This window comes from Lichtheimia ornata (genome assembly GCF_029851405.1).
Source record: "Lichtheimia ornata isolate CBS 291.66 chromosome Unknown scaffold00041, whole genome shotgun sequence".
Classification (NCBI taxonomy): Eukaryota; Fungi; Mucoromycota; class Mucoromycetes; order Mucorales; family Lichtheimiaceae; genus Lichtheimia; species Lichtheimia ornata.
Genome location: NW_026695361.1, coordinates 228,007 through 240,688, shown reverse-complemented (window position 1 = coordinate 240,688; position 12,682 = coordinate 228,007). Strand labels below are relative to the sequence as shown.

Below are 12,682 nucleotides of genomic sequence, written 5' to 3'. Positions count from 1 at the left end.
AGGTAGCAGCACCACCCAGTGTATGGGCATGATTGGTAAAAAGCAGCGGGATTATCTAATGGTGGGCTGAATCATGCGTCACTTTAACAGGTCGCATGATTTCACATGCAAAGTTCCTGGAGTATCCACTTTTTCTTTCACCCTTGCTATCTTGCATAAGCAACTACTTTGAAACAGCATGTCACCCCTCCCTGCAACACTCGCTGCCTTGCGTAAATTTTCATCCTGTGAAGTATGCAGTAAGCTGCCTCCTCCTCTTTATTCACAATCGTTGACACGTCATCTCTTGGGTAGATTGCAGACGCGTTACTCAAGTTGGGACAACGCCCATGGGGAGGCTACATTCCTGACATTGAAATGTGGTCACCTCGTTACTGCGATGGCGACACTCGTATCGTAGGCCCTGCTTTTACAGTCAAGGTAGGTGACAAGAGAACATAGTAGTAGTAGCAACCCTATACTAAATCCTTCAAACAAGATGGTTGAACGCGACAATACCACTGCACCTAAGCCCGACGAACATTTCGTAAGTATCTCATCATGATGGATGTTACAAATATGGACGGCAGGCTAATATGGATAACATCGATGGTAGGCGGATGCAGCTCCTGAAGGCAGCGTAATGGTCATTTCGTCTCCTGCTGGTAAGTGAGTCATGGTCTAGAACTTGTTGGTTTAGATGCTGAGAAACATCAAAGATGTCAAAGGTGCCTGTTGGGGAGGATTGATGTCGGCTCGTGCAAAAGCGAAAAAAGTTCAAGGAGTCGTTGTGGATGGTCGTGTACGAGATTTGAGTGAGCATCGCTCCATGGAGTACCCGGTAAGTTTTCGTATTTGGACGCAAAAGATCACCCAATGGATACATGTGGCCGAGATGGTGTGCGGGAGATGATCCTACATGGACTTACCTTATTCGTGGATAACTAGGTATTTGCCAAGTCGCATTCCACGCTGCCACAAAACGCTTTCGTGAGACCATCCGAACTCCAAGTACCGATATCCATGTCAACATCTCCAGTGACAGTAAACCCAGGTGACATTATTGTAGCCGACTTGGATGGTGTCATTTGTGTGCCGGTTGGTTTGGTTGATGAGGTCATCACTAGCTGCACAAAATATGTTGCCATTGACGACAAATGCATGGAAGCTTTGAAACAAGGCTACGGTGTCAAGGAGACATTTGCAAAGTACAGAGGAACCTAAAGTTTTCGTTTACACGAGATCGATCTCAGAGAAAATAAAGCCATAACGAGTAAATGCATGTGCCTCTTTCTTTTATCAATATTATCATTCAATGAGATCAAAGATGTAGCAAAAAGTCCCCTATCCATCATCGAGTGTTTGTTATTGTTATTAGTAATGAAAACTTACCTGATGACGGACGCGGGATATACGTTACTTTAAACTTTTTATAAGACGAAGATGAAACAAGCTATTAGGACATACAACGAATCTTCTCAACGACCCCTATCTCCTTTTTGGAACATCATTTTCGGCTCGGGATCATTTATGAGATCTATGAACACCCTTCCCGCTCCTTGTTTTCTTCTCTTTGCACGCATACGCAAGCTCTCTCTTCTCCTCAAGAACCCATTATTATAGAATCTTGATCATCTGAAGGCTAATGACGAGGAGGAGAATGATCAAGGAGTTAAGAGAACGCCATCATGCCGTCCCTATTCTCAAAAAAAACGCCCACTTAATAACAGCAGCTGTGGTATTGCACCTGTCACCAACAAACTGCAGGTTTATGCATTCAGCTGTTGCTCAAACTGCATATTTGGGAGCTTGGGGGAGCTTGGGGAATCATCTGGATTAGTCACACTGGTACACAACAAATATTCACACACATGCTGCCTGCTATAAAGCTGCTGGCGGACATACATTGAACTTAACTATCCGCCACATGGCAGTTGTGAAAGTGACACGCACACGTAAGTCAACAGCAGCAACAGCAACAATGACACAAACAAATTATCAGCAGACTTGTGAAAACACAAAAACTGTACTACTGTGGAAATCCACTCCTGGGGAAAAATGGGGCCACAGGGGTGGGGGGAGAGAAAGGAATCGAAACGCCAGAGCTTATAATCTGACAAGCTCAGGTGACCGACCCCACAAACACCAATTGACAATTCTTTGAGGTACGTAGGGAAAAAAAAGAGCAACGAGATAGAGAGACGGGGAAAGAAATTATGTGATGTTGTTATTCATAAACGACTGCTACCGTTGAGGGGCTGATTATTGGGCGCTTATGACATTTTTGGGTTTAATACAATCTTGGACAATGGCATTTGTGTGGGCTTGTATGCATCCCAACGAATGCTTCGTTCTATGGTAGATGGCGAAAAAATGATCTGCATGCTCATGCACATACTATAGATACATGCGTCTCAACAACTTTGGCAAACATGAGTGGAGCAGATCATGCATTATCTTAAATGAAAAAGGCATTACAAGCACAAGAACAACATCGTATACATATAGGATGAAAAGCATACCCACATTGGAGATTCATAGTGAAAGGCACATTATTATCAGTACATTACATTAAATTTCATAATGATGAGGAAGTAGCATTCAAGTGGAACGAATGTATGAATACGCACTCATACATGATCGCACATATGGATGCTGATGAAACGAGAGTGAGAGACAAGGAATGAAGGACAAGCTATCTACAAGTAGCCGGATCTTGAAAACGCAAAGAAAAGAGGAAACAGGTTGCTAGGATGATATTGGGAAGAATGATGTTGAGCAATTTTTCTTATAGTATGGAATGTTGTTGATGGTAAATTGTTTGCATATTGCAGGATGGCTCGCGCGTTGTATGTATGCAAAGGGCGCAGATCATGATGTTTTCCACACCCCGTGATAGGAGAAGCAGCGATAGGAACAACCACGACAACAACCCATTCAATAGTATCCACGACGACCAGCGTTGCGGTAAGGATCTGATGATTGCTGTTGCTGCTGCTGCTCCATCCATCCATGACGATAGGGTTGATTTCTCATCATCCATTCATAGTGGCTACTTGTAGTCATACTGTCTCCGCCACCTAGGCATGATGTTGTTGTGGTGATAATACGTGGTGCATGTTGCTGCACTGACGACGTTGTAGCGTAGCCACTTGCACTTGAGGTGGATGACAAGGGTGGTGTCATTGACAACGTAGACAAAGGTGGCGATGGTGATGGTGTAAAAAAAGGTTGCTGAGAGCAGATAGAGGCACGTCGAGAACTCGGTGGTGTATTCATCATGGGCAGCATGGTTGTCACTGTACAAGAAGCCAATCGCTTACGCGACTTGCGAATGCCTTGTAGCGTACGGTATCGATTAAAGCATGTGGCCCGTTTTCTATGCGGAAGCTTGCCCGATATTTGTCCCCATGTCAAGCCCTTGGCAACACCTTCACAGATGACCGCATCCTCGTACTCGGAAAATCGGTTACGTGGTTTTCCATAGCTACCATTGCTACCACTGCTATTATCCACATCGGCCACAAGGTAAGCGTGATGATGATGGCGAGGGTAGTGGTTGTACCGTTGGGGTGATAGAGGAGGTGACGACAAAACATGGCACTCGCTTGATGTTGTTGCAGGATCACAAAGTAAATCCAGTGATGGTGGGCTGCTGCTGTTGTTATATCCCCTAGATGCCCCAGAGCTAGAATCCAACGAAGATGAAGTTGATGTTGGATTCAAAATATCGGCAACTAAGTTTTGTATAAGTGGTTAAATACCAAGCTAACATTGAAAGGGGATGTTCGATGCTTACTTTTCATGGACATGATGGATGAAATTAGGTATGCAGTAAAGGAAGAGTGAAATGGAATGCGAGGTGTTATCGACCCACGGAGCTGGGAATGAGAGCCCTTTTATACTTGTCTTCGAAAAAACAAGGGAGGGTGAGTGGTAGAGATTGTGGGTTCCTCTTTTGGTATTGCTCAGTGTACATAGTTTATTTATATATGTTATGCATACAGTGGATAAATAACTGTAGACTGCTCATTTCCATTATGCTTTCAGACAGCAACATAATTGACATGGAGACCTTTTATCATTGCCGCTTGATCTATTCAACGATTAATAATCACTATTACACACCATGTTGTGCATTCACTGTAGCATCAAGTGCTTCAGCAATTTGTTTATGCAACTACACGTTCGCCTTTTTCATGGATGGCGATCTTTGAGGGTCCAAGGGAAGGTGGTGGGATTGGGGCCGGAAAGAAAATATGATGGGGGGAGAGTGCAATAATGCGGTGGGGGTGATGCTGGAGACGTATATGGGTTAACTAACAGGAGGAAGATAGATAAAGTGTGATATGGTTGAGTATCACCTTTAGCTCGATATTGGATTCGCTCACATCAGTCAGTGTTATTGCTTCTGAAAAAGGCAAATAAGAAAAAGGAATATCAGGAGCTTTTGCCGATATCGAAAGAGAGGGGTTGGGGATTCAAGCAAAGCAAGCAAGCAAGCATGCTTGTTATTCAAAGCTCTCTTTTCATCCCAAAACAGGGGGGACCGACTCAAGGGACGACCTCAGGATGGTAAATGATCATAATGATGAAGGTGATGCATCATTGGGTGTATCCATCGAAGCCACCCATAATCAAGATCGTGGCCATTTAATCACCAGCATGACACAGGGGAAGGTTGTATATGACCGATTCCATATAATTTTGCTACAACACATTACCAGCATGTCGGATGTCGTACATACCGTTCATGCTCAACGTCGGATACAGGCACCTGGGTTGCATAAGTATGTAGCAAGATTATGCTCAATGCATGATCAATCTTATACCCCTTCCTATTTCCCTATGTCAACCCAATTATTCTTTATGTCTGGACAGCAGAGATGGTGTATAAAATAAGGAGCTCTGCCGCTCAAACGTCTCAGTATATCAATCAACCCTTTCACCCCCAAATCATAGTGGGTTGAACGCCAACAAAAGGATTGGGCCCATGCGTGCATCATCATCACCACCACCACCACCATTAGCAACAGTAGCAGAGAGTGGATACGCCAAGTGCTACCTGAACATGCCTTGCTTAAACATAAAAGGGGCCTGGAAAGATCCCATCCCATAATTGGTAGAATGGAATTCTTTGTTGCAACAAACAGAGCACGGTGATGAGCAATGGAGACCCGTCATTAAGCTCAGTTTGTTCTGGAACGAGTAATAGGATCAGCAGCCCCAGTCAGAATCGCAACAAAGAAAGTTTCAAATGACAATGGATGAGATTGCCTTGTTTTACTGTTAACCCAACTCTATTTTTTTATATTATTGTAGACGCACTTTCTCCACTGATCATCCCTTACGCGTATGCACACACTTTTCGACGCTTGTGCGCGCCAACATTCCTTTTCAGGCAACGATACGCTTGATGTCCAACAACGCCCTACACCACCATTGATTTTATTTCTGGTATACAAGGTCATCAACTGATTACGTTGCACCATCGTGCTTCATTTCCAAGACACATGCGGTTTTCTTTCCAGTTGCAGGTTGTCAACATGCTAAATGAGCTGTATAGTTGAGACTTAAATGCATTTCCAGGACAACAACAACAACAACAAAGTAAAACATATACATACGTGCACGCACACAAACAAATCTACAATCATAAAATGATGCTGCGCATAACATGACAACATATAGAAGGCAGATGACATTGTCAACCGGGGAAATACATATAACAACAGCGTTGGTACAACTACCTTTACACCGCGGGGGCGACTTTTTGATTACAACACGAAGAAAAAAACTCGCTTGGATAATATTAACTTCCGAGGCTCACACAAAATCACGCACATACGCAAGTTGGTGTAATCCTTAGCAGAGTATATAGTCCCTTAACCATATCAATGTATCTCCGGCTAAGGGGGTTTGGTTTGCAGCACCATTGCTCCCCAAAAAAGAACTATACCTGTATAGGAGCGTTTTTCCTTCACATTAAAGCGGGTTATATGCCTTTAATGCTGCTGCATCGGTTCCTACACAAAAGTGGGAAACACATTCATCGTGGCACACATCCCTCGTATTCCTTCTATCACCTTACGCATCCATTTGCAGACACTACTTGCTTTTTTACGATATCCGTCTCCTGACATTTATAACTCATCAAGCCTCCTAACTGCCTGTGCTCTTGCATGTTGTCGGTTTTGACGAGCAAGTGATGGATTCTTCGAGAAACGAGAGAAGATACATGTTAATCTTGAATCGTTTGTCGCATGCTGCCAAACTTGTAATTTTGGCTTTCTTGCATAACATGTGTAACGGTTGCACAAGCAATGGGTGGATGTGGAGAGTAAAACTGCTTTCTCACTGCTACTTGATCGCCACACATGGGGGACCCATCTTTGGCAGCACCAATACAAGCGAGCGGGTGGGAGCAAGGACCACAAATGCACGGACCCCTTTCCTATTTGTGGGCAATCCCGCCCATCCGTTCTTTTTGAATAAGCTTTCCTCTCCTGAGATCTTTTGGTTTTTGGCTTTACTCCACAAACACATAACCATCTTTACCAAGTGCTCCCGGTTTCCCACCCTGATATCCTCATTTCCTGTTTAGGGCTCGGCATAAACAAACATATGGCAGCTTCATAGTGATAGCTTAATTCGAGAAGAAACTGGTTTGTGGATTATGTACAGGATTTATTCATTATGTACATGCCTAGCTTGAGCTTTAGAAGACGTATCATAACGCAAAATCTCACGTAATGCCATTGTAGCGTATTGGCTAGTCCCCAATGTAAACTCGATAAGCAAAGCCAGGTGTTTTCCATCTACAAGAAAAAACCATGTACATTAGTATAGTTACCAGATAAGCTACCCCACAGACGATCCATTGCATCTAGATCCCTTCCAAATTGCCCCATTTGTTACTTACCTGGGATGTTGGTTGGTTCATCCTTATTGGTGATTTTATCCAAATCAGTGTAACACAGAGGCGCACATGGGTCGTCGTAACGGATAAGCGACCATTCCAGATCATCCGCCTTGGCTAACATAGGTCGATAGTCACCAGCCAAGTCCCTAGTGTTTTTGAGGCATGTTTAGTGATCATTATGTTCCTCCTTCAAGTGATCCCTTATGCAGCCTGTAACTCACTTCATATATTGTTCGGATTTGTCAAATGTAATCTGGTCCTTTTCTAAATAAACAATGTCAATTGTCAAGCCTCAAACGATTCCACATGCTAATAAACTTACCAAGGAGATCACGGTATATGTCACCTATTTCATTTTTGGGATACACTGTTCGATGCCCTGGGATTGGGTACACAACGTCCTCGATAGAGTATGAATCCAAATCCTCTTCAGTAAGCACCTTGGGCTGCTTTCTCTATTAATACACAAGTAGGCGTTAATTAAGCCAATCACATAACAGCAGTGCTTCACCCTGACTTATGCATCATGCAGACACACATGCGTACTGTGCATCCTTGTTTTTGTGTCTCTTGCTGCTTGGCACACACGCGCACACACACACTCTCTCCCCAAAACTTTGGTACACCATGTTCACTCACCATAGTTGGAAGTCTTCGACCAGCACTGCCACCTCGACCACGACCACGACCTCGGCCTCGACCCGATGATTTGTTCTTTGATGCATTGCCGGTTTCTTCCAAAACGATATCACCCACCAATGGCTTGTCACAACCAAATCGTTTGATGCGCTCGGATACCACGTGATTCCATACATATGATTGATACGCGTGTAAATACATGCTCAACATTCTTCGCGGAAGCTGTAATGCAAGGTTAGGTTGTACACTTAAAATAAAATCAAAATCCCCCAACATCTGTATAACTTACGGACAAGATAGCTTTCTTATGATCGTTTGGAAACCTTGTGTAAGATCGAAGCACAGCATTTTCTGAGGCAGCAGCACGTGGAAACAACTTTGCGACTTGTTCGGGATCCTTGGTTTCTTGCCATTTGATGCGTGCATTCTCGAAATCCGTTCGCTCTAGTCAAAAAAAAATCTCTCATCAATCATCCCCCCTTCTCCTTTTTCTTGATGTTCATTCCCCCATCCCCCTTACCTCCAGGACGTGGTTTCAAAATAAGCTCACAGGCTTCTTGAAATTCTTTCTTGAGAATCTGATATCCGATTTCATGGGTCATGATAGCACCAGTACCAAAACGTTGCATGCCAAAATAATTGATAAAACCATTCTCTTTGAGCGAATCGACGGATCGTACGATTTCTTGTTCACTGATGCCTGACACATCACTAACATAGAAGAGTGAGCCATCACCATCTTTTCTTTGTTTGATCCCCTTACCGTAACACAATCGAAAAACGATTGCCTTTAAGGTCACCCAATGTAAGTCCATTTGGTACATAGCTATATGAATAAACAATCATCAGCTCGATGCTTAGGTCTAGGCAACTTGAAATCAACATACTTGAAATCACCAATATAAATGTTGCGTTCATTTAGCTCTTCTCTGGCTTGTAACAGGTTTTTGACTCTTGCCTTCTGGATTGTCATTGCTTGCACTGTAACAGCTCGGGCATCCTTTGTACCAGCGAAACCAATCTTTCCCTCCTTCACACCGGCATATTGAGCGATCCACGAAACAGCCTTTGCATTCTCCACACCGCTCTTGTAAACATGGAATTGGAGGTATTCGCCACCCAATGCTTCGAAATTTGGGGCAGGATCACGGCCTAAAGAAAACAAGAGTAGCTTAGTAAGTGCCTAATAACCTCCCCCAAAACAATCCCTTCTCCATCATACTATCTTACCTTGTTCTGTTTCATCCTTTGGCCATTTCACGGTCAATATTCCTTCCTTGGCAAACATCAATGGCTTCTTTTTCAAATGGAGTTGGTCAAATGCATCATAGAAAGCAAAGCGTTGTTCCCTTGTAAACTGATTTGATATCCGATTAATGTATGATAAACACGCGGATAGTTGTTGTTCACTATACCTCGAACGTCAGCACGGTTTCTGTATCATTGGGCGTATTCAATAGTGCTCGCAATTGTTTTGATAGGTCCTCGCCAAACAGCTGAGCAATGTGGTCGTCAAACTCTGATTCGGTCATCTTTGGAATACGAGCTTTGATTTCCTTTTCCTATCATAAAGACCCATCATCAATTGTCTCGCTCCCAGAAAGAGAGGGCCGTGTCACGTGTCCTTTACCTTTTGGTCAATGGCATTTGCATCAAGACTGGTTAACCGTACAACATGGCCGTCAAGGTCGACTTCTTGTACAATGAAATCTTCGATCCTAAATACAGGGTTAATGATATCAAACCATACCTTTCTTCCTTGGAAGTAACAAACCTGTACTTGATAATACCACGGAAACCTGGCAGGGTTGGATTCACAAAGGCTGTAATGCCGGCATCGGTTTCAGTTGGTTCAGCTCGCATGCGTTTGACATTGTCGCGATCCTCATGATCAGCACGTCGTTTGCCGAGTACCGATCCCAGGCTGCCGTTTCTGGAGAGCACGTTTCCCATGGTTGAACGAGATCGAGTGCAAAAACAAAGAGAAGGAAGATGAATTAAATTTGTGTGTCAATGGCTTCCCGCCCAGCATTGTCACACGTACACGCATTTCATTGAACGCGCGACTTCCCCCCCCCCACCCAGAGTGGCACATACATAGCAACATCATACATTCACTATAGTAGCTAATTACTTTATAAAATATTGGATTTGATGTGGGTAGAAAATAAAGATACGTCTAAGCAAGAATAGCTGAAAGAGCAGGGATGACCAACAACAACGAGGTAGCAACCTTGATGGATGTAGCAGAGCCTTCAGCATCTTGATCTTCGAGAGTATCAGCTGCAGCAGAGGATTCAGCGGCCTTCTTTTCTTGTTCTTTCTTTTCTTCTTCTTCCTCCTTTTTCTTTTCTTGCTCTTGCTTCTTTTCTTCTTCTTCCTTTTTCTTTTCATCTTCAGTCTTGGATGACTCGGATGGTTGAGCGGATGACGTGGTAGTGGAGCTAGTAGAAGAAGAGGCCTCAGATGATGAAGAGGATGATGAAGCAGTAGCAGAGGTGCTAGTAGCCGAGGTAGAAGATGCCGAAGTGCTAGAGCTAGAAGAGCCACCAGAGACAGAGAATGCACCAGAGAACGAAGAAGCCCTAAATAGAAATCGCATGAATACAACAATGTCAATTGTCATTGAGCAACTTACTTCTTGCCCTTGCTGTTTTCATAGTCAATGCGCACAGCATAGCGACCCTTGGAATCCAACGATTTGGGAAGCTGAGAAATCAATGGAAGTTAGAGATGCGTATCCACGAGCATTGATAGTTACACAACATCTTGATTTGTATGTGTGTGCTGCACAAATAAAAATTTACCTCGAGTTGAGCACTGCCGTCAGAGCCATCAACCTTGGTGCTTAATCCAATAGGCACCATTGATTCACGATCAGGACCTTCAATCACATTGATTGTCACTTGTTGATCCAAGCCATTGACCCATTCTATGAAATAACAATGTTACTATAACAGCATTAGATAATGCTATGGTGTTCGCTTACTGATGGTAGCGCTATTAAAGATCGAATCAGCTTCAAGCTTCTTATAATGGAATTATGCATACTTACGTATCGCCAGCCTTCCATGTCTCACCAGGGAGAGGGGCGGTGATGTAAAAAGGCTTGTCATCTTGAGCAGCAACGAATGCAGCCAATAAGGCGAAAAGGAAAGTAAAAAGGATGGCGTTACCCATTGTAATCAAAGGAAGGGAAAGGATAAAGGATGAACGATATGGATCACATCATAGATGCTCAATCCGCTCTTTTTATATGGTTTCATGGGGATCCTTTTTCAATAGTGTCTGACGCTCCGCTATTTCCACGACTTCTCTTGATCTCATATCGCACGTTTTCTTCTTTGTCGTTATTTGGCATTTCAGGCTTCTTGTGTACAAAAAGTAAATGGCTGAGGAGTCAGCGTCTCTGGGAATTCTAAGCGAATCATTGTGTAGCCGAATATCCGAAGCTGTGATTTATTGGGCGTTCCTTGCTTTATTGTGTGCGTGTTGTAATGGTTCATTCCTTCATGTAATTGCTGCTTCAGTGCTACTGAAAGCATTCAACAAAGCATCCCGATGAATAATAGCAGAGCTGACGCGCAATGGCATTTGCATGGTAGGGATGACCATAGTTTTAAAATTAGTAGAGTGAAAGAATTGGTCAGTGCATTAAGCTTGTGTAACGCATTCAAATCCCAGAAGAATCAGCATCTAATATTCTGCGTATTCGATAGGTGTTTCTTTGACATGATTGTCAACACCATGCAGGTGCACCAAATAAATTTGTCGATTGGCTAGGGGGAGGTATTTATGAAGGTTTGGACATTTAAAGCACCCAACGATCGTCCATGTGAATTCATACAACAGATAAAGCTATTATTGTCCAAGGGGGTTGACTCCTTCCAGTATCATCAACAGGGTAATTCCCAATACGTCACACTAATCACGAGGCATAACTGACATTTTCGATTAAGGTTTCATTCAGGATAGTAGCATGCATACTTTCGTGGGATAAGTAGCGCCATTGGTATGGTTTTAATAGCTACATACACCAATTCAGGAAGCTTTATATACAAGAGTGACCATGTAGAGACGCTGTCCCCCAAAAAAACACCACCCGGATTTCATGCAGCTCACGATCAGCCATTTTTTATGTGGGGGATTCCGATCAAGCACATCAAATGAATACTTTAATATGATATCATGAGAGACTACGTCTATCAGAGGGTTCAAAGCAGAAAAGAGTGGTATCAAGGAAGTAACACACTAGAATTGCTGGTAGCGTAATCGCTCTCATCGACTACAACTAGAAGTTCTATGTAACAGAGCACGGCTAATACCTGCAAAACCTTCCACTGAACATCACGTGACACTGTTGTCGACTCTGTATCACGTGGCATGTTGTCGGACACAGCCTTGCAACACCCTTTTCCTTTTGCCACGAAATGAGCGCTCAGCAACCACGATCAAGCGCACGGCAAACTCTTATTCAAGCTGAAGAACAATACAATAAGCGCATCGACGATGACGTTGCAAAGTTGGTCGATTGTTTCAGTGACATTGTTCGTGTGGGCGAGGTAGGATCCTGAATGACGTTGCCATGGTTGTCATGCAACTCACATGGCGTTATAGAACAAAGACAAGGATAAGTTTCGTGTTGCTCAGGAAGGTTATCAGATTGAAAGTCAAAGTGCACAGATTGTAAGGGTTCTCCTGGGGGTACCAAGTAATCATCTAATATGAATGGGACATGTAGGTACGATCCACCGAGTCTTTATTGAGCTTGATCACAGAATTGAAACAGCATCTGCTTTTGAATGATACCGACACGCTATCCCAGCTCATGAAGCAACGTACCAACGCATTGGATACACAACGTGAAGAAATCAAAGATACGATATGCACTATGCGTCGTGAACTCGCCACCACCATTTATGATCTAGAATCCGTGTATTTCCGATCACTGAGTAGTTAAATGAAGTAATACAAATATACGTGTATGTGTGGAATCTTTTGTGTACATATCTAAAAACGAGGATGAATGAACAAGTAGAGGGGGGAGGAGCATTTTCATGAATGTGTGTATATAAAAATGTGCGTGTGCGTGTGCGTGCGTATGTGTGTTTGTGTATATGAGTGGAGGAGGATGAGACGGCT

At 43.4% G+C, this 12,682-nt stretch overlaps 5 protein-coding genes across 5 annotated transcripts; 2 read left to right on the top strand and 3 right to left on the bottom strand.

The window, feature by feature from the left end:
- Window positions 1–178: 178 nt before the first annotated feature.
- O0I10_008080 (uncharacterized protein) lies at window positions 179–1,203 on the top strand (the record flags this gene model as incomplete). The annotated part of the gene is made up of 6 exons (XM_058488087.1): window positions 179–232; window positions 295–420; window positions 479–526; window positions 596–644; window positions 699–820; window positions 928–1,203. 6 exons carry the CDS (start codon window positions 179–181, stop codon window positions 1,201–1,203), a joined length of 675 nt encoding a protein of 224 aa, XP_058341199.1.
- A 1,713-nt stretch (window positions 1,204–2,916) lies between these two features.
- Window positions 2,917–3,791, bottom strand: O0I10_008079 (uncharacterized protein; the record flags this gene model as incomplete). The annotated part of the gene is made up of 2 exons (XM_058488086.1): window positions 2,917–3,716; window positions 3,779–3,791. The coding sequence occupies 2 exons, from the start codon at window positions 3,789–3,791 to the stop codon at window positions 2,917–2,919; spliced, it is 813 nt and encodes a 270-aa protein (XP_058341198.1).
- Window positions 3,792–6,666: 2,875 nt separating this feature from the next.
- On the bottom strand, window positions 6,667–9,493 carry O0I10_008078 (uncharacterized protein; the record flags this gene model as incomplete). The annotated part of the gene is made up of 13 exons (XM_058488085.1): window positions 6,667–6,797; window positions 6,902–7,047; window positions 7,123–7,165; window positions 7,224–7,356; window positions 7,541–7,762; window positions 7,830–7,984; window positions 8,061–8,251; window positions 8,304–8,366; window positions 8,428–8,692; window positions 8,771–8,897; window positions 8,956–9,102; window positions 9,171–9,258; window positions 9,315–9,493. 13 exons carry the CDS (start codon window positions 9,491–9,493, stop codon window positions 6,667–6,669), a joined length of 1,890 nt encoding a protein of 629 aa, XP_058341197.1.
- A 226-nt stretch (window positions 9,494–9,719) lies between these two features.
- On the bottom strand, window positions 9,720–10,720 carry O0I10_008077 (uncharacterized protein; the record flags this gene model as incomplete). Its single annotated transcript, XM_058488084.1, has 5 exons — window positions 9,720–10,125; window positions 10,179–10,249; window positions 10,348–10,472; window positions 10,530–10,540; window positions 10,596–10,720. 5 exons carry the CDS (start codon window positions 10,718–10,720, stop codon window positions 9,720–9,722), a joined length of 738 nt encoding a protein of 245 aa, XP_058341196.1.
- A 1,250-nt stretch (window positions 10,721–11,970) lies between these two features.
- On the top strand, window positions 11,971–12,500 carry O0I10_008076 (uncharacterized protein; the record flags this gene model as incomplete). The annotated part of the gene is made up of 3 exons (XM_058488083.1): window positions 11,971–12,102; window positions 12,158–12,226; window positions 12,282–12,500. 3 exons carry the CDS (start codon window positions 11,971–11,973, stop codon window positions 12,498–12,500), a joined length of 420 nt encoding a protein of 139 aa, XP_058341195.1.
- Between the last annotated feature and the right edge of the window lie 182 nt (window positions 12,501–12,682).